This window comes from Eleutherodactylus coqui, chromosome 6 (assembly GCF_035609145.1).
Source record: "Eleutherodactylus coqui strain aEleCoq1 chromosome 6, aEleCoq1.hap1, whole genome shotgun sequence".
In the NCBI taxonomy this organism is placed as follows: domain Eukaryota; kingdom Metazoa; phylum Chordata; class Amphibia; order Anura; family Eleutherodactylidae; genus Eleutherodactylus; species Eleutherodactylus coqui.
Genome location: NC_089842.1, coordinates 58,133,147 through 58,160,295, shown reverse-complemented (window position 1 = coordinate 58,160,295; position 27,149 = coordinate 58,133,147). Strand labels below are relative to the sequence as shown.

The following is a 27,149-nucleotide window of genomic DNA, read 5'->3' as shown; positions in this document are numbered from 1 at the left end:
CTTTCATTCAGTTTCTCAGCAACTTTGCATAATTTTGCCAATGTTGTGAGGTAAATGGAAAGACGTTATGGAATGGAAGCTCCCTTAAATATGAGGCCTTTAAAAGTTTCTTATATTTTCAGCAGAAGCCTATTCAGACCATGTAAACCAGGGTTTGTTGACTCTGCATCGTAATACCACTCCTAATCCTGCATCAGTGCCAAGGCCGATACCCTTCTGAGTAAACAGTGCAACATGAGGGGGACCTTATGTACATGTAGTGCCTATTTTCAGGATTTCTGTGGTGCAGTGCATCAGTCTACAGAGGATATAACCAAATATTCATTCCCCAACTACATCCAAAGATCCTTTATTATATTTTTATAGTAAGAGGGACATTTTATGACAGATGGTCCCAAAGTCATTGATTGCCTCAAAGGCAGAAGACTTCTGTTTTTCATTGCAATTCCTTGTGAAAGAGCAGAGCGATGGATGAAACTCCTTTCCTGCTTGAGGGACCCGCACAGTGCAAATAAGAGAGCAAAGATCGCCATCTTCCCTGATGCCTTATGCTACTGAGTAATGAAATGTAATTTTCAGACCACTTCCAGGGAAATCCATTAACCCTGATGTCAGATTGGTCTTAGGTAAAGTCATGTCTCTAAATGGCAAAGAGGTATCTTTGCAGTGGGATGCAGGCCTTTCCAGCAGTGAAGAGGTTACATGGACAAATGGCACGTTCCAAGAAGAAGCTCATCAGAACTGAGAATCCAGTGTTCTTTTCCAATGGATCCATTTTGTCTACATCATACCGTGGGGGCTTCTCCTTGATGTGAAGGACCTGATTCTTTGTCAGAGGCTGGTCGAGGAGACAGAGAGAGTGGGGGACGAGGGTGGAGGAAAATTGAGGAGTTCTAAAACTGCTACCCCTACGCTGCTTCTTCGGGTGAACATACAGGACGCTGCTACCCACTTATTGGTACGTGGGTTGTACTTCTCAATGGAATTTAGGCTTGAACTTCCATCGTTGCCTCCTACGGCATAAAGCCACCCGTCCATTGCCACGAGATCATGAGTACTTCTGTAAAACAGACAAGAGAGATCAGACATTGACCTAAAAGAACATAACTATCGCTTCTGGGAGATGGCTATAAACTTTCCTTCAAAGTTTTGCTTTATTTATCAAGTATATGATTCAATCACTAAACAACAGGAAATTGATAGGCTTAGTAAGTCCATCAGTTGTGCATTAAAACAACCTAGTAGGGTTCTACTGAACAGACAACTTTTAGATCCTGCAATATGAGAGATGGAAAAAGATAATTGGAGAGTCCCCATATACCTAACTATATTAGTCAATATGCAGTATATCATGGGCTACTACAACTGAGGTTAAGAACATATATGTTAGCTCCTAAGTATTCACATGTCTGTTACCTAAAAACAGCTGCTGTGCAAAGTGTTCATCACTGGAAATTGATTATTCCTCATTAAAAAGACCCCTGAGGCTACACAGCAGGGGGCTATAGAAAGTCCCCCACCCCAGTGCTAGCACCAATCTCCCTGCTGGAGCTTATCTGATGGTAGACAACCTCTATGTACATAAAGAGTGTTTGTGAGGTTCTACCTTTGATGTGATAGAAACAGAGGAGATGGATTCTGTTGGAGGGCAACTTCCATTAGATACCAATTAAATTATAATCAGTGTTTTTCCTGCATTTCATGTGAGTAATTATGGGTGCAGAAGTTATGGTCCAGTGATGAGCTGCCATCCCTATTCTATATTACCTCCTAATGTTCATTGGGGCCACACTCTCCCAGGTGTTCACTTTTGGGTTATATCTCTCCACAGAATTTAGACAGCTTGTGCCATCGTTTCCACCAGCGACATACAACATTCCCTCTAGAACGGCCACTCCAGCACTGCTACGGCGGCTCAACATGTTGGCAATTGGAGTCCATGTGTTTATCTGTCAAAAGAAATATGTCTCAGTAGGTCACTGTACAGGAGATAATACAGAACACTGGGAGATCATACTGATACAATCCTTATGATTGCAGTAGCTAGTAGAGAGACATCCTTAAGAACACAATTCACGTAAAAACAGGGCTGTGTGGTTAAGCTGCAATACCAGGGACAGCCACATGTGGATAAGTCCATTACAGACTAATGGTCCTTAACGGGGCAAGCTCTCCGACAATGGATGCCCAACACTCGTCCCAGTGATGTTCGCTGCTGTGCTGTTACGTGGGAATCCACTAATTATTAGCCCATGTAAAAGCACCTTTAGTGCCATCACATGACCACCCATTTGCACAAGTGCCATGTAACATTTCAGTTCTCCTATTGCCACATTCCTCTACGTTCTTTCCATATATCACTGTTAAATTGTGAACATTTTGAATAAACATATTACAAAAAATGCTACAGCGGAAGTATAGCGCAACGGGCGGCTTTCATTGACTACAATGGAAGCCTACCATGTGTATTCCCATGGCAAATAGGACATGCCGCTGGTAATTTCACGCTGCGGAGTTCCGCAGTGGAATTCCACAGCGTGTACATTGAGCTATTAGGTTCAATAGAACCTAATAGCTGTGGTGAAATGCCTCGGGTTTCACACGACGGAAATCCGTCTGTGGGCATTGGCCCTTAAATATTAAGAGGTAGAAATAGCCTAACACCTGACACATGTCTATAAATTGGTTTGGCATACTCATGGGAAATAATTAGCCCTTCCAATTAATAAAGTATTCAATGTATGCAAACAGAAAAACTTTATGACAGAATGCATACATTCTTGTGCGAAACAGCATGATGGGACCCCGTAAGCGTCTACGACGGGACCCCGGAAGCGTCTACGACGGGACCCTGGAAGCGTCTGTCTAGGTTTCTCTTACTGAGCAAAAATCACACAAATAAAGTCCTCTTGTAGATATGATACCTTTTAATGGCTAACGAAAAAAAAAAAAAAAGGTGATGTTACAATAAGCTTTTGAATCTACTTAGGACTCTTCATCAGGCTTTAGTGAGATAGATCTGAAACATCATATATACACATAAAAGGGCACAGACACTAAAAACAATAGGAGAACAGGATGAGCCGAGGAGTAAATACTTATTCATCCACTAATAAGGATCTGAATGTTTTATGGTCTCTAAACTGATGTTAGGGGTTAACAGGCCTGTGTAGAATCTCTGCAACAGATTTATCTCATAGTCCACCCTGTCATAAACCTGTCCAATATATTTAGGCCTGTGTTGAGAGTTTTACAGATGGTCATATGTTTGTACTCCCAAATCCTTCCGTGATGTTGAGATTTGACGTTGCCTTTTAATATAATAACCTTCCCATGTTCTAGGTTAGGTCCTTGGCTACCGAAATGCTCAGCCACAGGCAATTCAGTTCTTCCTTTCTTTAACCATCTAAGGATATAGCCTATTTAAAAATCGAGGTCTCAGTCTTACATATGCAGTCCTATGGTTCCATCCCTATGCAGGTTTCTGCATAGAAGACAGAAGGCTGAGACAGAACTTGCACTGAATGGCAGAAAGTAACGATGATATTGTTGAATTGGAAGCAAAGCATAATGTAAGCTCAGAAGTATAGGGGTAGAGCATACAAGGTCACCAGATGGGACAAGTACTAAAGTACATGGCCCATAAAAATCCCCATCTCTTAATAACACCACTAACCTCTAGTTTGCAAATGCTTTTAGAAGCACTATCAGAGGAAATGGTGCCCAAAACCCTGAGATCATCATGGACAACGCCAAGTGTTGGAAGCAGTGGTGGAAGGCAAACAACCACTGGATTCTGGAGCAATGAAAATGCCTCACTTGAATGATGAATGACACTAGTTATCTGCAAGTCAGATAAGCCAACCACTTGGTCTGGACAGATGACAAATGGGTGTAAAACTCTGAAGCCATACTCCCAAACCAAGAAGAAGGCAGCCATCCCAGAAGAGTGCAGGCAAATACAAGGACCAACTCCAAATTACCCCTATGAAGTGTTGAAAAAGCAACACTTGGATGTTATGTTGGCAAGTCTCCACTTTTATATACCATTGAAACATTCATACTAGAGATGAGCGAGCGTACTCGGATAAGCGGTACTCGCTCGAGTAATTGGCTTTATCCGAGTACCGCTGTGCTCGGGGCTAAAGATTCGGGTGTCGGCACGGAGCGGGGAGCTGCAGGGGAGAGCAGGGAGGAACGGAGGTAAGATCTTTCTCTCCTTCTCTCCCGCCCGCTCTCCCCTGCGACTCACCTGTCAGCCGCAGCGGCACCCGAATCTTTAGCCCCGAGCACAGCGATACTCAGATAAAGCCAATTACTCGAGCGAGTACCGCTTATCCGAGTACGCTCGCTCATCTCTAATTCATACACATTTTATTTTTTATATATATATATATATATATATATACATACACACACACATATATACATATATATATATACACACATACATACATACATACATACATACAATATATACATATACACTTTAACAGGGTGAGAGATGTGGTCTGGAATGGAATGGAAGATATATGTCACAGAGGTTATTAGCTTCTATGATGTAGATCGGTCCAATATTTTTCCAGGCCAGATCTTCCACCTGAACAAGCAAGCTATGTAAAGAAACAGGTGGAAGTGAAAGGGGCGGGGGGTGTCTGGGAGAACCAGACTTCCGTTGTAAGGGAGAGAGACACTGTGACTAAACGGAGACCTACGTTGTCCCGGCAGGACACTTGGGGAACTCCAGCCCAAGGACTGGAGTCTGGAGACGCTACAACATAAAGACAAGCTGCACTTCCAGACAACTACAGGTCTGTGGATATAAATGGACTTATTGCTGTTTAACTCAGCTGTGGCTTTAATTTCTCCTCCTGTGGACTGGTGGAGGATAAAATTGATGGACTTTATAATTTTTCTGGAGACCCAGTCGTTTCTGTTATGGTATACTTACGTTGAAAAAACTAACCGAGAAGTAAAACTCATTAACCCTCCATGTCGTCTGTCTCTATCTATCTATCATACATAGATACATAATTAATTACATACATACTTTCTTTTTTTTTCAATTTTAGGACAGGAACTTTGCTGAGAGATCTTCATATTTATTGATAATTGAAAAGATTAAAATTGAACATACAGAATACCTGCCCCTGGGATACCAATCTGCTGCACACAATGAATAAGGAGCGCATCCGAAAGCCATACATATTTAGTAACCCAGGGGCACATATTCTACATGTTTGTTTTGAATGTTTTCGATTATTAATACGTTTTAGCAGATTTTTCTATGCTGGATTTGTTGTATATTCTCTTCATTGGCAACATGAAAACTCCAGGGTTATTCTGAGCTGGATTTTGCTTGGGCTGATTTCCCTTCATTCTATTTTTACAAACAACTTGAGGATATGATAATGAAACTTGCGAATATGAATTGATATACTGTATACTCCAAAGTTCTAAGCATGATCATGAACCTTCCATCCAGTTAACTCCCCTGACAGAAGACTTTTATGTGATGTAAGCAAAGCCTATTTTGTAATAGCATACTGCCTTTCAAACAACGCAATTTGGTGGACAGCTCTGGTAAAATAACAGTGTGAAGCATCTATAAGGGGCACTACCTGAGAACATTTAAAGGAGAAGAGACTACCTTCTACTGGCCACATCCTGAACTGCAAGGAATACCAGCAATGGTCATAATATACTGTCCCAATCATCAAATAGTAGCCCCTCTCCTCCTTGTATAATGAACACTGAAAAGCTGATATACCCGGCTTTGCACGAGTTAATTTGGTACAGGTATTTACGTGTTATTCACATGGAAATTTTTTTTGAAGTTGTGGTTACTTTAGAGGAACCAAGGAATAAAATTTGTATATACATAGAGGAGCGTTAGATTCTCCTCAGGCTGCATGAACCGATGTCCCTTTGCAGAATGTGCCACTCATCTCGCTCTCCTCACTTAGGACCTAAAGAATGTTCATGCCAAATTTCCCGCTTGTATGGCTTCGGGAAGTTACCCTTACATAGCGGTACATTCACTTTTGCAATTAGCATTAAATTATCAAGTTGTGAGCACTTTACTTTTCTTATTTAGGACCTAAAGAATGGTTGTGCCAAATTTTATGTTTGTACGACACTGGAAAGGTAGAGAATTAGATCAGGTGCATTACACAGGGGTGCCAATACGTGTCTGTGAGTATGTATGTTTGTGTGTGGGTGGTCGCTTCTCAAGCTCTGCCCCCTGGTGACGTCATCACAGGTCCTACAACATATATAAAACACAGAGCCTGACTGACAGAAGAACAACACAGTTAGGGCTCTTGGAAGGGGAGAACAAAAAGAGCAAAATGAAAATACAACTAAGCCGTTATTATCTCAGACACAACTCAGCGGTCTTGACAGAACATAGCAACCTACCGCCACCAGAGCTCCGGCGGCCTGAAGGACCTGAGGTGACGTCACTGCTGTGACAGGAGCCGTTCTGCAGTTTGGTAGAAAGTACTGTATACTGGATAAGTCAACGGCAGCTACCAGGACCTGTGATGACATCACAGTCATGGGATCACCTATGTTGGTGCAGTCAGGGATCACGTGACCAGGGGCTGAGCACTGTATCGTGGAGTCTGCTGAGCTGGTGATGTCTGGAAATCAGCATGAATTTACCACAACTGTGTGTGAGAATCAGGATGCATGTAGTAGAGCTGTGTGTGTAATATGTGGGAATCAGGATGCATGTAGTAGAGCGGTGTGTGTAATGTGCTGTGTGTGTAATGCGTGGGAATCAGGATGGATGTATTAGAGCTGTGTGTGTAACGTGTGGGAATCAGGATGGATGTATTAGAGCTGTGTGTGTAACGTGTGGGAATCAGGATGGATGTAGTAGAGGTGTGTGTGTAACGTGTGGGAATCAGGATGGATGTAGTAGAGGTGTGTGTGTAACGTGTGGGAATCAGGATGGATGTAGTAGAGGTGTGTGTGTAACGTGTGGGAATCAGGATGGATGTAGTAGAGCTGTGTGTGTAACATGTGGGAATCAGGATGGATGTAGCAGAGCTGTGTGTGTAACATGTGGGAATCAGGATGGATGTAGCAGAGCTGTGTGTGTAACATGTGGGAATCAGGATGGATGTAGCAGAGCTGTGTGTGTAACATGTGGGAATCAGGATGGATGTAGCAGAGCTGTGTGTGTAACGTGTAGGAATCAGGATGGATGTAGTAAAGCTGTGTGTGTAACGTGTAAGAATCAGGATGGATGTAGTAGAGCTGTGTGTGTAACGTGTAGGGTCAGGATGGATGTAGTAGAGCTGTGTGTGTAACGTGTAGGGTCAGGATGGATGTAGTAGAGCTGTGTGTGTAACGTGTGGGGTCAGGATGGATGTAGTAGAGCTGTGTGTGTAACGTGTAGGGTCAGGATGGAAGTAGTAGAGCTGTGTGTGTAACGTGTAGGGTCAGGATGGATGTAGTAGAGCTGTGTGTGTAACGTGTAGGGTCAGGATGGATGTAGTAGAGCTGAGTGTGTAACGTGTAGGGTCAGGATGGATGGAGTAGAGCTGAGTGTGTAACGTGTAGGGTCAGGATGGATATAGTAGAGCTGTTTGTGTAACGTGGGAATCCGGATGGATGTAGTGGAGCTGTGTGTGTATCGTGTGGAAATCAGGATGGATGGAGTAGAGCTGTGTGTGTCATGTGTAGGAATCAGGATGGATGCAGTGGAGCTGTGTGTGTAATGTGAAGGGTCAGGATGGATGTAGTAGAGCTGAGTGTGTAACGTGTAGGGTCAGGATGGATGTAGTAGAGCTGTGTGTGTAATGTGTAGGAATCAGGATGGATGCAGTAGAGCTGTGTGTGTAATGTGTAGGAATCAGGATGGATGCATTGGAGCTGTGTGTGTAATGTGAAGGGTCAGGATGGATGTAGTAGAGCTGTATGTGTAACGTGCGAATCAGGATGGATGTAGTGGAGCTGTGTGTGTAACGTGTGGGAATCAGGATAGATGGAGTAGAGCTGTGTCTGTAATGTGTAGCGTCAGGATGGATGTAGTAGAGCTGTGTGTGTAACGTGTAGGAATCAGGATGGATGGCGTAGAGCTGTGTGTGTAGAGCTGTGTGTGTAATGTGTAGGAATCAGGATGGATGTAGTAGAGCTGTGTGTGTAACGTGTAGGGTCAGGATGGATGTAGTAGAGCTGAGTGTGTAACGTGTAGGGTCAGGATGGATGTAGTAGAGCTCTGTGTGTAATGTGTAGGAATCAGGATGGATGCAGTACAGCTGTGTGTGTAATGTGTAGGAATCAGGATGGATGCAGTGGAGCTGTGTGTGTAATGTGTAGGGTCAGGATGGATGTAGTAGAGCTGTATGTGTAACATGTGGGAATCAGGTTGGATGTAGTGGAGCTGTGTGTGTAACGTGTAAGAATCAGGATGGATGGAGTAGAGCTGTGTGTGTAATGTGTAGGGTCAGGATGGATGTCATAGAGCTGTGTGTGTAATGTGTAGGGTCAGGGTGGATGTCATAGAGCTGTGTGTGTAATGTGTGGAAATCAGGATGGATGGAGTAGAGCTGTGTGTGTAATGTGTAGGGTCAGGATGGATGTAGTCGAGCTGTGTGTGTAATGTGCTGTATGTGTAATGTGTGGGAATCAGGATGGATGTAGTAAACCTGTGTGTAATGTGCTGTATGTATTCAGGATGCATGTAGCAGAGCTGTGTGTGTACTGTGAGGGAATCAGGATGGATGTAGTAGAGCTGTGTCTGTGATGTGTAGGGTCAGGATGGATGTAGTAGAGCTGAATGTGTAACGTGTAGGGTCAGGATGGATGTAGTAGAGCTGAGTGTGTAACGTGTAGGGTCAGGATGGATGTAGTAGAGCTGAGTGTGTAACGTGTAGGGTCAGGATGGATGTAGTACAGCTGTGTGTGTAACGTGGGAATCAGGATGGATGGAGTAGAGCTGTGTGTGTAATGTGTAGGAATCAGGATGGATGCAGTGGAGCTGTGTGTGTAATGTGTAGGGTCAGGATGGATGTAGTAGAGCTGTATGTGTAACATGTGGGAATCAGGATGGATGTAGTGGAGCTGTGTGTGTAACGTGTGGGAATCAGGATGGATGTAGTAGAGCTGTGTGTGTAACGTGTGGAAATCAGGATGGACGTAGTAGAGCTGTGTGTGTAACGTGTGGAAATCAGGATGGATGGAGTAGAGCTGTGTGTGTAATGTGTACGGTCAGGATGGATGCAGTAGAGCTGTGTGTGTAATGTGAAGGTTAGGATGGACGTAGTAGAGCTGTGTGTGTAATGTGCTGTATGTGTAATGTGTGGGAATCCGGATGGATGTAGTAAACCTGTGTGTGTAATGTGCTGTATGTATTCAGGATGCATGTACTAGAGCTGTGTGTGTAATGTGAGGGAATCAGGATGGATGTAGTAGAGCTGTGTGTGTGATGTGTAGGGTCAGGATGGATGTAGTAGAGCTGTGTGTGTAATGTGTGGGGTCAGGATATATGTAGTAGAGCTGTGTGTGTAATGTGCTGTGTGTGTAATGTGCAGGAATCATGGTGGATGTAGTAGAGCTGTGTGTGTAATGTGTGGGGTCAGGATGGATGTAGTAGAGCTGTGTGTGTAATGTGTGGGAATCAGGATGGATGTAGTAGAGCGGTATATGTGATGTGTGCGGATCATAATGGATGTACCATGTAGCACAGCTGTGTGGCGCAATGCACCACCAGAAACACTGGTACTATAATTTCCTAATAATCACTAGTAGTATTATATTAATGATTGTGAACTTACCTGAGGTTCATATTTTTCTACTGTGGCTAAGTGAGAAGAACTGTCATATCCTCCAACTGCATAGAGATTACCGTCTAGAGATGTTAAAGAAATATTAGAGTTTAAAAAAAAACCTAAAAATATTATCGCCACCTCGGATATTAGGATATGTTCACATGGAGCAGATTTGCTGTGGAAAATACATTTGTTTTTGTTTTTTTTGAACAGGTAATTGTGTGGCAGCAAAGCCTTACCATTTTGGAGCAGATTTGTCTGTGGATTTTCTGCCGTGGATCAGGACCAAAAAAAAAAAAAGGTAACTCACAGTCTTCATCTTTTCCCAAGTATTTTGTTGGTTCCCCCTCTGGTCTCTCCTGGCCTCCAGCAATGATGTGTTGGCCAAGGTGACTAGTGTAGCCAGCGATCTGGCAAGAGCAGTTACATGCCTATATGAAACCTTATCACTGCAGGCCAGGATGCAGAGACCAGTGGGGGGGGGGGGGGGGCAGATAAGATGCTTCAGAGTTGAGGGGAGAGGATGCAAAAGGGGAGTGTAATGTATATTTTTATAGCTTTATTTTACAAAATGCTCCTATCTGGGCATTTAGCAGCAGAGGTTTTAGAAAATTCACAGCAAAATCTACTAAAATTTATTTTTGTATATAAAATCCGCTAGACAAGTCCGCTAAAATCCGCTGTACACTGCAGATTGTTTTGTGCAGCATGTTGATGAGATTTCCGTAAATTCCATCAAGTTTGCTGTACTGCTAATGCAAATCCATGGTGGAGTATACAACCCGGATACACTGTACATACATCTACAGTACTGTTACAGTGCACAAGTTTTAGGCAGGTGTGGGAAAATACTGCAAAGTAAGAATGTTTTTAAAAATAGAAGCGTTAATAAGAAAATGCAAAGTGAATGAATAAAAGAAATCTAAATCAAATCAGTATTTGGTGTGACCGGCCTTCGCCTTCAAAACTGCATCGATTCTTCCAGGTATACTGTCAAATTCAGGAATTCTATACGATTATACTCAGGTGTATGATTAACCAATTACACAACACAGGTGATAATCATCATCATTTTCTTATGTAGGTTGAAATACAGTCATTAACTGAAACTGAAAGAGCTGTGTAGGAGGCTTAAAACTGGATGACAGCCAAACTGTGCTGCAAAGGTGAGGTTGTGGAAGACAGTTTCATGTCACAGATCATACATCATGGCAAGACTGAGCCCAGCAACAAGACACAAGGTAGTTATTCCGCATCAGCATCGGCAAAGATTTCAAAGCAGACTGGGGTTTCAAGATGTGCTGGTCAATATCTTTTGAAGAAGCACAATGAAGTGGGCAACAATTGAGACCGTAGACACATCAGGCTTCTATTCGAGATCAGATGTCCAGCGGTGCCATCAGTTTAGAACGAAGCTGGCAGAAACCAGTGGGGACCCTTGTACACCCTGAGAAGCCTGACCAAAAGTGAACAAGGAGCCCTGGAAATGATGATATGGCCCCATGGAGTCTGTTTGGGTTTTACATGAATGTGGTTAGTTCTCAAAGGTGTCTGGAAGAACCTCCCTGCCGAGTTTCTTCAAAAGCCGTGTGCAAGTGTACCTAGAATTGATACACTTTTGAAGGCAACGGTGTGGTCACGCCAAATACGGATTTGATTTAGATTTCTCTTTTGTTCAATCACTTTGCATTTTGTTGATTGACAAAAATAAAACTAGCAACACGTCTATTTTTGAAAGCATTTTTACTTACAGAAGAGGATATCCAGCAGGCTGGGGCGAATTGCAGAAGTCTTGGAAAACAAGGGCCAACATCGTAAATATTGAGTCTTTGCCCAAACGATGTATTTGTCAATAAAGGCTTAAAAACTTAATAAATGCTTATAATTGTACTTCAGTACCCGTAGAAACACCTGACTTAGGTCACTTAGACTTAAGGCCTCATGCCCACAACCATTGTGGGATACTCCCGCAGATTTACGCCACGGGAATACCGTGGTGGTAAACAAAACATGCCCGCTGCTGATGGCGGAAAATGCACGTTTTTCCGCGGTCTCCATTAATACTATATTAATGGAGACCACCTGTGGCGTAAATCCACAGAAAATAGAACATGCCGCATTTTTTAACCGCTCACGTAAATCCGAGGTAAAATTTCCGCATGTCGGCATTGGCTGGCAGAAAAGGTATTAGCTATTCAATAGAACCTAATTGCTATGAAATTCCGCCATGGATTTACGTCATGGGAACCGTGGTACAAATCCGTCCGTGGGCATTTGGCCTAAATCACAGTTTTTTGTGTCTTTTTCTGTCTTGCAAAAGTTGGCATGATTTTCCTACTTTTTTTTACAACATGATTTTTACTTTACATGAATTTTTCCAACACTATGGAGAAGCCTATTGGGAAAACACATGAAAATAGCCCCACCTGGAGCCTGCTGGGTTTGGAAAAACCACCACTGACCCATAAATGCACCAAGAGTGAAGAAAAATGCCACAAAAAATGCAGCTTGTAGTGCATTTTATATTGTGATACTGGCTTTAAGCTAACATCTATCCATAAATCTTGTATAGCGCCAATATATATTCCGCAGCACTTTCAGGTAATTTTTATTTATTACCCCCCACCAAGCTGGGCACTCATTTTACCGACCTCGAAAGGATGGAAGGCAGAGTCAACCTTGCGCTGGCTACCCGAACCAAACGGGGATTGAATCTGCAACCTTCAGGTCGTGAGCGAGAGTTTACACTCTGTGCCACACGAGACTCAATAGATTTTTTTGAGAAAAAAAAAGTGCTAGAAAAATACCAGACCACAAATTGACATACAAACAAATGATAAGGTTGTCATAGATTTAAAAAAAAGGGTCTACTTTCATTCAGAAACAGCGCCACATTTGTCCACAGGCTGTGTCTAGTACTGCAGGTCAGCGCCATTCAAGTGAGCTGCAATGCCACATCCAGTCTCCATGGGTGAGGTTGATGGCATTTACAGAAGAAGCAGCCCTGTTTTTTAATCTTCCAAGACCCCTTTAGTTTCTAGTTTTAGTGTTCCTTTAAAGACCAGTACTGCATAATGGGGAATCTGCACGAAATGTTGTTTCTGGTAAAGGGGATATTAAAGTTTTATAGGCAGAAAAGACTCACCTAGTGTGGCCACACGGACATATCTACGCCTGGTGCTCATAGCAGCTATGGACGTCCATGTTCCTGTGAGCGGGTCATAACGCTCCGCACTGCAATGATAGCATGACATTAGATATGCAACATATAAAGCAATCATGGAAGAATAGCCATATATCAGTGCGAATATCCCAAATCAGTCCGTGTGTAGAGACTTCAGGATCATGTCTAACAATCATTTCAACATATGTGAAAATCTCTGAAAGATGCTGCAAATAGAGATGAGCAAGCATGCTCAGTTACGGCAATTACTCGAGCGAGCATTGCTTTTTTCGAGTAACTGCCTACGCGTCCGAAAAGATTCGGGGTGCAGCGAGAAGCGAGGTAGATCTTCCTCTATCAGACTGGCGTGACTGTTCCCCAAAACTGGTCGGTGCTGGACCTCAGGTTCACAGTCCTGATGGCTACTCCTACATCCTCTCACTCTGGCTGGCAGCCAGTAATTCCCCTGCATAGGGCAGGAACTGATACTTTTAATTTTTTGTTTCTGCCATACTCACAGATGTTCACCCTAGGTTAGGTTCTAGGATGCCTGTCTGTAGCCCTCTGCAGGACATCCTGTGTACTGCCCTTCTACACTACCTTAGAGGGTAATTCAGCAGATAACATTTATCAACTATCCACTGGATAGGTAATAAAAGTCATTTGGGTCTGACCACTGAGATTCCCCCACATTCATATAGGATGGGGAACCCCAGATTAATACTGCACCTGTTTAAGCAGGAAGCACCATCATATCCACCTGCAGCATACAACAGTCCATGAAGTACTGCCACACCAAGACAACTGCGCCGGGTACCCATGGAGACCTCCGGCAGCCAAGTGTTTGTCACCGGGTCATATGACTCTACTGTGGCAAGATCAGACGTTCCATCATACCTGTAATGAGAAAAATCCAACACATTATATTATTATCATCACCATAGCATCTACAGGGCCATGGAAAAGTATCCCAGCACCACACTCTTTGAAAGTTGTCTAAAAGAAAATCTGTCTTTGTTGCCCATAGCAACCAATCACAGCACAGATTTCATTTCTTATACTCTTGAGGAAAATAAAAGCTGCACTATGATTGGTTGCTAGTGGCAACAAAAAATTTCTTTTAGACAGTATTCATAAGAGTGTGGAGTCGGGCTAATTTTCCATTGCCCGTCATGTACAACAAACTTTATTGGAAAGTTACTTACCAGGAAATATTTTAAATTAAATGTGCTAACAATAAAAATGAAGCCAGAGGAGGTTTCTGAAAAATTTCACCAGTGCTTACAAAAGTAAACCAGTGTGACAACACGCAAAGGGACCTCCACGTTGGTTTTCCCCGAGTATTTTGTGTATTTGAAATACCGATGTTTTGTACTATAAATATTATTCCTAAACCCTGAACTTGGAGATATCAAATATATACACTAGTAATTAATAGGAAATTACAGTACCAGTGTTTGTGGTGGTGCAATGCGCCACACAGCTGTGGTACATGGTACATGCATTATGATTCCCACACATCACATACACAGCTCTACTACATCCATCTTGATTCCCACACAGCTATGATACATGGTACAAGCATTATGATCCCCACACAGCTCTGCTACATGGTACATTCATTATGATCCGCACGCACACAGCTCTACTACATGCATCCTGATTCCCATACATTACACACAGAGCACATTACACACAGCACTACTACATCTATCCTGACCCCACACATTACACACACAGCACTACTATATCCTGACACACACACACACACGTAGCTGTGCTACATAATACATCAATTATGATCCTCACACACACAGCTCTACTACATCCATCTTGATTCCCACACACTGCACACACAGCGCATTACACACACAGCTCTACTACATCCATCCTGACCCAACACACCACACACATAGCACATTACACACACAGCTCTACTACATCCGGATTCCCAGACATTACACACACACACACACACACAGCTCTACTACATCCATCCTGATTCACACACAGCACATGACACAGACAGCTCTGCTACATGGGGGGGGGGGAATGGTATCCGAAAAGGAAAATTACCACCATTTAAATGTTTTTTAAAGCGAACTGGCATTACAGTCGGCAAATCCATACATCCCTTTCACTTACATCGTACTGCTCTTCAGTGCAGACGTCACTCTGAAAATCCAGAGTGTCTGAACATATCCTAAACGTTACGGCCACACAAGGCATAAACACTGCAGATTGCACAGAAAATTTGCAGCATTTACAGCAGCAGCAAAGTGGGTGAGAAATAAACAAATCTCATCCACAAACTGTGAAAAAATCTGGAAGTGACCAAAGTGCAAATGTTATATCTGCTGCAGATCAATTTATGTTGTGCATTTCACCTCCTGCAAAGCAAAAGGGTGAAATCTGCAGCCAATACAGAGCATTTCTGCAATGAAATCCTGGACAAAATCTACACAATTTGGTGCAGTTTTTGCAGCTATGGATTCGCTGTGGTTTCTGTGCTCATACCCCAAAGTATATTTAAAGGGTTTTTCAAGCTATTACAAAATGTATGACCTTTCCACAGGATACGTCATCAAAAGCTCCCCGGAGGGAGTCAACTTCCTAGTCGGCAGTAACGGCATCACTGGGCGGATTTGCCGCAGGAATTCCTAAGTGCCTGCGGGTTTTGAAGCAGCGGATTCTCTGCGGAAATCTCATGGTTTTTTCGCTGCGGCCAAACCGCGAGATCTCCGCCCGGAATCCGCCTAGTTTGAACCCAGCCTAAAGGATTTGTTCACATGTTGCAGATTTGCTGCAGACTTTGTCACAGATTTCACTCTTCCTGCTGCAGATCTGCACCAAAATCCACAACCAATATGTGTTTCTTACTATTCATCCATCTGTGTTATATTTTGCCGAGATTTCAGCAGGATCGGTTGACCACCCAGTGTTTTTGGGGTGTCACTACCTTTTCCCGATGACAAATGGCACTAGAAAGGAGCACACTGTTGGATTTCAACATAGTTGACCGTTTTGTTCTCAGGGTAGATAAGCCATTTGCCAGAGTTTTCTCGCAGCGGCTTATTCCCCTTTTCCCCTTCAGAACACAACTACTTGGCTGAGCTGCATTACACGTGTATAGAGGAGAGGGAGAAATATTGGTCGGCCATCAGCCATCTAACGCCAGGTTTACAGTTAATATCTTGAACGGCCCTTTCCATTTGTGGATGTATTCACTTCAATGCTCAGTGCATTCCTATGTATACTTACCCACCCACTGCATAAAGTTTATTTCCAATAGCTGCTACACCCACTCGGGCTCGTCTTGTAGACATAGAAGCTACCATGTGCCACCGGTCAGTACGGGTATCATATGCTTCACAGTCACCATGTATAGCAAAGAGGCTGCCACCACCTGCAATCAGAAAACAAAGCCAATAATGTAAAAGCTAATAATGTACTGGTCATTCGGTACAAACAGTCCAGATCGACACAAATCTGTAAAAGTATAGCAGAATTACTTTAGTATATAGTAAAAAAGCAGTTTATTTCCCTCACCCACTGCAAACAGCACAGTGCTGGCTCCCTCACAGCGTCTTGGTCGGGTTCGACTGTTGCCAAGGACCCCTCGCTGTTCTGGCATCAGGTGGTACTTGAGCGCCTCAATCAAAAGGTCTTTACACTCCGAATGATGACGTACAAGAAGCTCCGTATCTACACTGCTCATCAGGAAATCCCGGCTCAGCAAGGGGAGCCGCACACACTTCATTAACTACGGGAAATAGGGAGTCAACTGAGGGTCAGAATTATAACCTATGCATAGGGAAACCTGTGTTATAGTGCGGAGAGCACAGAGCTATTGTATTTTCATTACAGTACAGTTGCAAGAAAAAAAATAAGTGAACCCTTTGGAATTACCAAATTGCTACATTGATTACTAATGCACACGGGTCAGATTGTTCTCTAAAGGCACAGTGTTCACGGGCGGATTTTAATTATAAATCCGCGCGTCTCCTGTGTGGGAGATCCGCACCTCTTGCCGCCTATAGGGATGCACTAGCATCTGCATGGTAAGTCAATGGAAGCCGTCCCCACCGTGGCACACCCGCAGCGGTCACTGTGACCTGCCACGGATCCGGGGGAGAGCAGGAGATTCAAAAAGAAAAAAAGGGAAGCACAGTGCGTGCACGCAGCACGTTGCTGGCATGCCGAGCGCATTCGCCAGGCAAAAGAAAGAAGATCCAGCCGCGACGGAGGAAAGCTTCGCAGCATTCGAACTGGTGAGTAAGATGTAATTTTATGCCTCATGTCTGCGGGCCGAGTGCAATCCGTTGTTGGATTCCACACTCAAAATCCATGCGTGCCCGTGGACATGAGGCCTAAGTCACAATTACAGACAAACAACATTTAACTAATAACACACTGTTGTGCCGTTCATGTCTTTTATTGAGAATAGTGACTAAACATTCACAGTGTAGGGAGAAAAAGTAAGTGAACCTCTGTGTTGCCTTCTCCAAGAGCTAACTGGCAAAAGGTCCTTCAATGACTGAGACAATATTGGAAGTGCAGGTTTCACTGGTGCTTTGCCTATTAAATAAAAGCACACAGAGCCTAGTAACTGACAAATCTGTTCTCCTTAGGAAAGGCTGGGTATGTGAACCATGCCTCAATGCAAACAAATCTTTCTCAAGAAGAAAAGACTTGTCAATAACCAAGCGTTTTTTGTTTTCTTTCTTGCAAGGGTAGGACAAGAATGGGACATAAGCTACCCTCAGGCTACATGTGACTTTTTTCACACATATGGATGAAACATAGTTGCAGCCCCACATTACATTCCTTTATGACCCCTAGCCAATGCAACATGTTGGCCCAATGCAAGTAACATATGATGTAAATTTATCAATGAGGAATTGTCCTGCCATTGCTGCAACACAATTATCTACATCTGTGGCATTTTTTTTAGCTACCAGCATGGAGTCCTAGCCGTGTGCTAATGTTATGTGTCATTAGCTGTTGGGGTAGTCATGTTTTCCATCAATATATTAATGTATACATTAGGCAGAACAGTAGCAAATTTCACAGCTGTCATTAGGCAGCACATCCAATGCCACAGGCATATTTATCAGCTCACACATATCCATGTTCCTCACCCGGGGAACGTGCTGTCTCCTGCCATCCACATCATGCTTGACCCAGTTCAAGACAGCTCGGTACACCTCCTCTTCAGAAGGGACATTCAGACTGTCGCTGGAAATAAGGTCCAGCACCTGAGAACCACAAACATACTGCATAAATAAGGAGGTTATAAGAGGAGGGCCATGCAGGTTATGAATAGACATTCCATTTATTTGCTCATTCTGTAAAAAAAGACAGAAGTTTTATTTTTAGTGCTCTTGACAGTTAACAGGTAAAACAGAAGCTGACCCTTATGGTAATTGGATAAAGGGTATGGGTAATGGCAGGGGAGATTCCAACAGTTAGCCCAATGCACACATTAGACCTCTCCATACAGATCTGGAACACTCACGTGGCTGGGGCTCAACAGTTTAGGTTACTGTGTAGGGGTGGCTTTACACGGTCAGCCAAAAAAAATCGCTCAAACAAGCAATTTTCAGCAATACTTGTCCCATACCAACAGGGTAGTGAGTGAGAAATTGTTAGCTCGGTTAACATTAGTTTAGAGATCTGCTCTAAGGCCAATTTCACAATAATGTAATATGTGCTTTTCTGTGATTGCGTAGGGGGTGATATCCCGCTTTCTTTTATTGTTCTAGGTTTATAAGAGAGGTATCTCCGTTCATTGTATTCCCGACTGTGATGAGAATAAGATGCCAGCATCCGTGGTGCAAAATAAAAGTGTTTTAATTCCTCCCAACGCTAAAAACAACGTTTCGACTCTTTGGAGTGTTCTTCAAGTATGACTTGAAAAGAGTCGAAACGTTGTTTTTAGTGTTGGGAGGAATTAAAACACTTTTTATTTCGCACCACGGATGCTGGCATCTTTACTTCTATATCTACATTGTGGTTGAGGTCTATTGGATCAGACCTTTTTGTGGTGGCTGTGCATACAACTGTCCAGCTGAATACAGCTTTCACAGTGCTGTTGACAATTTCTCAATTTTTGCCTTGTGATGATAATAAGGTGATTACTGATCTCTAATGAGCAGGAAGTATCAGACTTTTGTGAGGATCCGTTGCCAGCATGAAAACCATGCCATAGCACGAGTGAAAAGATCGCAAATTGGAATGAAATCATTGAAAATCATTGGTTTCATAATTGTGCGTTTTCACTCACCCTCGCATCGCGCAATTTTATTGAACGTGTGAAGGCACCCTAAGCACTCATTCACGGCGGTTCACGCCTGTAAGATGATTAGTTCCACAGGAACAAATTACCATTATTGCAATTGTTCATCCCTATACATCTATCATTGGTCAGCTGTGCATCTTCTCGTTGACACATAGGGATATGCAGCCCATCCGCAAGCATTTTTAAGGGTTTGCTCGTTTGCAAATTTGGGCGAGCTGAAACGAATGTTCATGCGAATAACTGGCCCATACAACTGGGCCTTTAGGGAAAATAGTGATCAAATGTCCAATGAGACAAAGATATGTTTCATACTGCTAGGAGATGACATAATACCAATGACGTTATCCCTAAGGGTCCTTTTACATGGAGGGATTCAGACTATGCCGTACAAATGATTGTTAATGCAATTATTCATACTCCATAGAGAATCATTGTTGTTGGGAAGACATTCCGCAAGAACCAAAATCTTTTCGGCTATTCAAGAGGTTCAATAAGCAGACGAATAAGCATTTGCTTGTTTGTCAGCTGATGGTGGGCAGCTTCACATGGGCCAACGATTTAGAAAATGAGCCCCCATATGAATGTTCCTACCCGAGTGTCAGTAGAAGGCCATTAAAGCTCTAGTAAAATCCATCAATCTCCCTTTTATGGCAATTCTAGCAGGAGATTTACAGCTTTTTTTTTTTAATAAAGAGAAAGGTCTCTAACATCCAAGTGCATTTACCTATATGCCATTTAATAAAAAGTCTGCTTATCAAGAAAATAGAAAGATATAAATAATTTCTAAAATTAAACTCTAAAAAAGAAAAAAAATTGATGACCGTCCCTAGGCTAGGTCAATAGTTAAGGCCCATGTACACACAAGGATTATCGCTCAAACTTGATTCTAACCATGTCTTTTGAGTGATAATCGTTGCGTGTAAATGCTACCATCGTTAGCATTTTGACCAAATGATGATTTTTAGTTTATCATAAAAACCATCGTTCGGCCAGCCAGCTGATAGCAGGGACTGCCCACTGTGATTATCCACGGGAGCGCTGATAACATTGTTTTCAGCTGCAGTCCTGTGGGAGAACAGTGGAGCTGTATGCAGATAACAGACCACCCGCTGTTATCTGCATACAGCGAAGGGAGCTTCAATGAAGCTAATAAGCTACCAATAGGCATTAGTGCCCATTAGTAGCTATGCAAAATTATCACTCAAAACTGCCTTTTGAGCGAATTTTGAGCAATCATTTTTGTGTGTAAATGGGGCTTTAGGAATTTGCTGCTAAGGACCCCCACCAATGAGCTGTCCAGTTGGGTACCTGTCATGAATCATGAAACAGGAAGCAGATAGCTTCATGCATTATGCAGTGGCCCAGTATGGTATTGCAGGCACAACTCTCACTGAAGTGAATAAGAGCTATGCCTGCAATACCATGCTGGGTCACTGCATAACGCATGGAGCTATCTGCTTCTTGTTCCACATACTGTGACATTGGCTCAGTGGACAACAGACCTACACCAATCAGCTATTGATGACCTAAAGAGAAGTCAAAACACAGCAAAGAATGCTGCCACTGCAAAGTGGTATCAACACAGGGGGTGCTGTGTATGTATCAAGCCCAAAACCAGGGGCGTAACTATAGAGGGTGCAGGGGATGTGATTGCACCCAGCCCAGGAGCCTTAGGGGGCCCATAAGGCCTCTCTTCTCCATATAGGTAACCCAGTACTATGAGTAAAGCATTATAGTAGGGGGCCGTGTTAAAGGTTTTGCATCGGGGCCAAGGAGCTTCAAGTTACGCCTCTGCCCAGAACTACAATGTGTGAGAAAGCAATGCATAAGGGTGCCTACCCACTAACGATATTTTTTCCTGCGATGCAACAGCGATGATTATGAAACTAATGATTTTCAATGGTTTCATACTCATTTGGATTTGTTCACTGCAGCCTCGCAGCGCAGAAAAAAAAAACTGAGATATCGCTCAGTGTTTTCAATGGGACCAGGGGCAGCATTAAGGAATGGCTGTGCGCTGCCTGTGATGGCTGAACGGTCAGCCAATCAGCACAGGCCTTTAAAAAATCCCCGCCTGCTGAAAGAGCTTCACAGCAGTGCCGGGGAGCCAGCCGGAGGACGAGCCTGAGCGACAAGTATATCATTTTTCTTTTCACCAACTGGGAATGATTTTCCCGAAAATCATCGCTGCGGGGGTTACCTGCAACCCACTGCTTTCAATGGGGCAGCAGCAGCGCCGACCCAATTGAAAGCAATGAGATAGCATCCTGGACTTCTGCCACAGCTGTGGCAGGAGTCTGCAATATACTCCCTATGTTTTCAATGGGGCTGGCGCTGCTGCTGCTGGCCTCATTGAAAGCATTTAGTGATATCGCAGAGTTTTCTTTGCGCAGCACAAAGAGTCCAGGTGATTCTATACATGGGTATATCGGTAGAATATATATACTTCCAGTACCAGTACCCCTGAGGAAGCTGTGTGTGTACAGCAATATGACTGGGGTGTCCTACACAGCATAACGTATTTTGGATGCATTCTAGTACATTCTTTGTACATATTCGAGGGCTTATCTCACAATGGACTAAATATCTATTTATTGCTTATTTGGATGTCACATTACTAGTTTATTACAGTGGAATTCCTCCTTGTTCAATACAATTTGCTAATCCATATCTGATGATTTTGCTTATTTTAATGCCTTTTCGCACTTTAATCACTGTCCCCTTTCCTCTTCTATTTTTGTGCATCTACTGAAATTCGTGATATAGATCGTCTTACGGACTTTTTTGTGCTCCGTTAAGCCTCAGAGTATAATTATGAGTCTTTGATGAGCCTTGTTGGTTTTCAATGTTCTTAGTACTATTTTTTTTAGTGTTTGCCTTGTTAGCAATCAGATTTGATATCATTTATGTTTCTTTGAGAGTACACAATTTTATTAGGCTTTATTTTCAGTCTTTTTTTTTTCGTTACTGACGGAATATGAACAGCACAGGGACCCATTAAATTGGGGTTTTCAAACGTGCATATTTTTTATGCAGACCAATGTTTGCGTAAAAAAAAAAATGCAGCATGTCCTATTTTGGTGCGTATTCGCAGAACAAAATGGTCTGCTGTTGTGTTAAAAAAAAAAATCTCATTCTGCACACATTAGCATGCATTCCATTTTCTGTGTGTTGTGGCATCACTTGGGCCTTCTTGTTTTTTGGGTTTTTTTTAAATTTGCAGGTGAAAAACTCACTACTACGCAAGATGACATAGAAACCCGCACAGAGGCGTCAAAAATGCACATGAACAAGCAGTGAAAATGTTTTTTTTCTTTAACAGACCAAAAATTGCTTGTTTTAGGGCCCTATAACACGGGCTGATAAATCATTTAGTGTAAATGCATGCCCTGACTGAATAATGAATGAGAATTCATTTGCTTCTCGTTCGATCAGTTGCTGCATTCAGAAAATGATGGATCAGCCGTGTAAACTGGCAGTTGTTCACTTACTCTAATCTCCTTTTTAAATGCTGAAGATTAAAAAAAAATACAAAAAAACCCTTAAAGTAAAAAAAGGGATTGAAAAAAAAAAAAAAGAGACAAAAATCAACCAGCAGAGGATGAGTTAAAGATTGGAACACTAAAACCCAATTGTGAGAAACACTCACACAAGTAAAATAAAGTGAACGTACGTGGAAAGTAAAGAGTTAATAGGTAACATACAAAATATCTTGGATTAGAATATACTAGAAGACGAAAACAGGAAATATCACATAGTAATGTGACAAAACAACAGCTTGTCAGAGACGCGAGCAGCCGGTGACTCTAGTCTGCAGGAAATAGCGCAAATAATCATTAAAAATATGTAGAGGAAACAGTGGGAATCGATCCATTGGCTCTTCACAGCTGGGGACTGTTGCAGCTGATGCGCTGGCAGCTCCTGGAATCGTGTTCGCCTCGCTTTTTGTATGGCAGGCTGTTGCTAGGAGATATGGCGACTGTACACGAGCGTTTGGGTCAAGTCGTGTGTGCTAGTGTTTGTGAGGGGGTTTCGGAAAGACGCACATTCAGCGTGGGAAGATGGAATAGAAATCATCTGAGTAACTCTAGCTGCTGGATTAGAGAAAACCGAAGATCAGGTGGGAGCAAGACGTGGGGGGGGGGGGGGCCCCATCAGCTGCGCTCCGGAGTGTGACTGTTCTGGAGAAGGATTGTACTTGGCCGGATAAGTCATATTATAGGAGATAGTTAGCAGTAATATTAAGGAAACTCATTTACTGCCAACAGTCCGTGTAGATTTTGCAATTCCAATGACGAGTCCAACTTTCCAATGAACGGACTGTGTAGGACAGAATACAATGCCCATTGTTGCCTAATGTTTCCAGTAATTAGATTTTTTTTCCTTGTATGCTGGATGAGGGAGAATATTAGGGAATGTATCTTTACACCGAGCCACACAAATATAATAGACTCCGCTACAGTCACCAAATAATCACAACTCAAAGAGGTCCTTAACCCTTTCTAAACCAATTCGTATCCTGGTTTACCTAGGGGGCTTACTCTTTCTCTGCCGTTATACAACGGCACTATCTGCTGGCTAAAGCCAGAATTGCATGAGGTGACACTCTGGACAGGCTCTGACAGCAGAGAGGATGGCAATATACAGTAAGAGAACCCTGACAGATGTCTTCCAACATCGGAGCTGTACAGCCTTAAATCATGTCATCAGACAGTGGATTGGAAAGGGTTAAAGGGGTTGTCCGGCTACCGGATAACCTGCCCCCTTTAGTGCCCACTGTGTTAAAATAAGAGGAGGAGAGGTATTTATCTGTTCCCCGCTTCCGCAATCCAACGCTACAGCCTGGCGTTTGTTATGACAAATGTGACCGGAAGTCAAGTGACCATTGCAGCCAATCAGATGCTGCAGCATCACGTTCCCAAACTCCTGGCATCATGGCTCTCCGGATGCAAGTGCTGATGCGAATGAGTGATGACGTAGCAGTCTATGATTGTCACTCATGGTTGGTTTGTAAAGTTTGTTGTTTTGGATGACAATGCCATAAGTTAAAAAAAAGCCAAATCGACCTCTGCCATGATTGGTGGCTTGGTCTGGGCAACTTTCCACCTACAGAACCTGAGAAGGACTAAAAAAAAAAATCTAACACACACCTGTTCATGTCACAAAAGGCACCAACGGTCATCAGAAAATGGTCAATCTTCCTTTTTGGATGTCCAAAATCTCTAGTGTATGATCAGCTTAAAGGAGGATTTCCTTCCCAACCAGTCATAGCTGTCCTATTGCCATGGGAGTAGAGAAACAGCTGAACTGGCTCTTCTGCACAGTTTCTGCAACTCCCATAAAAGCAAATGGGAGTTCCACATATCTCAATTTTAAAAATGTTAAGCTGCAGCATCAATCCCTTTAAGATTTAGGGAAAGAATTTTCAGTAACAGAAACTTCTGCCGCATGTGAACGTACCCCAAGAAAGGAACTGCATCACCATGTAGGTAGATGGTGCCCTTTAAGATCACAATAGTATAACTAACACAAAACATCTGGTTTAGGATTACCTGTTTTAAAGGCAGAAGCATGAACTCTTCAGTCTTTGACACCTCTACAAAATGTTGTAGCACATACTTGTGCGCCGACTTAAGCAAGTCACTACAAGAGTGAGTATCTGCAAAGCCACGAATACCAAGGCAGTTGGAAGGGTCTAGCTGGCTGAGCAGGAACTTGCAGCAGGCATCTCTTACTCCATTCAGCTGCAGGAGACTGGCGGCTGGCAGCAGAGTCTGGCAAAGAGAAAACTTGGAATGTCACCTAGTGAATAGATCAATGCCCAATGATAATGATCATGAGTGGACTGATCACTGCCTGCCATATCAGCACACTCTTTTCTCTTGCTGTCAACATTACACTAGTCTAATGCTAAAATAGTTAAAATAGATACCTAGCAGACAAAGACCATGTTGGGATGAGAAAATTTATATACATAATGGTCACTGCATTAGGAACATCTACTCATAAAAGGGTTGGTTCACCTTTGGAAGTTCAGCTACAGGTCAAGGATAGTAACATTCCCTGTAGTGGTCATCATTCAAGGATTGTGGTATGATCAACAGTCCTAGGCCATGCCAAGAAAATACTCCCAGATCATGACACCACCACCACCGGCAAATTGAACCCCAACAGTACATCCATGGGATATGGCTTCATGCCGTTTATCCCTGACGCAGACCTGACCATCCATATTGTTCAGCAGGAAATGGGACTCGTCACTCTAGACAACCTTCTACCATGTGTCCAAGGTCCATTGATATCTTTCTGGGATCCGTGTAAAGCATTGCGTGTCATGACTTGGGATCAACATGGGCAACCTCCGCGGTCTTGAGTTATTGAAACCCAGATTACACAAGGTACGCGTCAAGGTCATTGTGAAAATTTGTCTAACTTCCCCTCTATTGTTCTGCTGTATCAGTTGGTCCACTATGGTACATCGTTACTGAGATACCAGTCGTGCCACCCAACGCTTGTCTCTAGGATTACCCACTTGTAGCCTGCTGCTGTGTGGTCTTCTGTTGGATGTCTGACCATGGTTTAACCAGTCTTGGTACACTTTTGATACCATGGTTTGGGAACAGTAAACAACTGCAACGGTTCCAGAAATACTGGTACCACAACTTGAGGCACCAACAATCTGCCCATGGTCAAAGTCACTCAAGTCACCACATCTACCCATGACCATCAAATGTTACCTTCTGCAGCGCAAAGTAGAGTTCAGCACATTGCCTGAGAGCAATCTGTGACACAGCCATTACGTGGTACCATGTTACTGATCACAAGAGATCACATGCCAGCTGTTCCTAATGCAGTGATCGTTCAGTGTATATCCATGCAAGCTATGAGAGTTAGACGATGAAAACAAGACTGTAATCTACTTATTGCATACAAGATCATACAAGATCAACAGGATAATCGAAGTCTTTACTAGAAATTCTAAGAAAGGTGCAAAGTTTAAGTAAGCAAATAATAATTTCATGCAGTCAGATGGTAAGCTGGAATAATAAATCTTTATGAAGATTAGGTGGATTCTGTACAAACACATCCAAAATACTAAAAGGATTATCCCGTCCATGTGACATGGGAAAGGGAGGAACTGGAGCATATTGCCTGCCCAGCATATTTTATGTGCAGCGACCCCGCCTGCATGCTCTCACTTTCTGATACTGCACTGAATATATCGTACGTGGGGTTCATAGAGTCATATATGTCACAGGGAGTGCAGAAAGGTATATGCTTGGCCCTTGCACAGATATCTGTCCATCTCACACAGTGCTTCATAGAGAACACCAATGCTTTCCCATACCTGCACATTTCCTTCTCCCACCATGATCTCTGCTGTGTAAGCATACTGAATCAGCTGCTCCAGTGCTTGAGGGTCAATGTCATGCAATGTCACATGAGTCTGCCGACTCTCACTCATCTCATCTGCAATGAAAAAAAATATGTTATGTCTATAGTATGAGCTAAACTGGATAAATATGTAACATTTTTTGGAAGTTTTCTGCTTGAGCTGCGAGGGTATATAAAATTTCTATGCAGTCTCCTGTGTGATGCTTATCAGGCACCGTCTTGATGCTGAGATTTCTCCCTGCTCACTTTCTCTATGCTATGCTAACACTCCCATGATGCATCAGCACAGCATCACATGACCAGCTGTCATTCCCATCTGCATTCATCTAAATAAACTACAGACAATAAGTACACAGTCAGGAGGAGGAGGAGCCGTGATCTCCTCCATTATTACTGTGTGATAGGAGCTGTATAATCATCAGTAACTATGATAGGAGTGCCTGTGTCCCTCTCTGAAGGGAGTGTCGATCACTAGAATTATGCTGTCTGGAAGACTGATTAATTTGAA

At 43.0% G+C, this 27,149-nt stretch overlaps 1 protein-coding gene across 3 annotated transcripts in view; it reads right to left on the bottom strand.

Moving 5' to 3' along the window:
• Positions 1-333: 333 nt before the first annotated feature.
• Positions 334-27,149, bottom strand: part of KLHL17 (kelch like family member 17) — a 54,411-nt gene continuing 27,595 nt past the window's right edge. For all 3 annotated transcript variants that reach the window (XM_066606888.1, XM_066606889.1, XM_066606890.1), the window contains 10 exons: positions 26,595-26,716; positions 24,799-25,020; positions 18,087-18,203; positions 16,495-16,708; positions 16,207-16,351; positions 13,675-13,842; positions 12,928-13,016; positions 9,789-9,862; positions 1,768-1,949; positions 334-1,060 (listed from right to left, as the gene is read on the bottom strand). In XM_066606888.1, the coding sequence (XP_066462985.1) occupies positions 832-1,060; positions 1,768-1,949; positions 9,789-9,862; positions 12,928-13,016; positions 13,675-13,842; positions 16,207-16,351; positions 16,495-16,708; positions 18,087-18,203; positions 24,799-25,020; positions 26,595-26,716 (1,562 nt within the window). In that variant the 3' untranslated portion in view covers positions 334-831. The remainder of the gene's footprint in view (positions 1,061-1,767; positions 1,950-9,788; positions 9,863-12,927; positions 13,017-13,674; positions 13,843-16,206; positions 16,352-16,494; positions 16,709-18,086; positions 18,204-24,798; positions 25,021-26,594; positions 26,717-27,149) is intronic.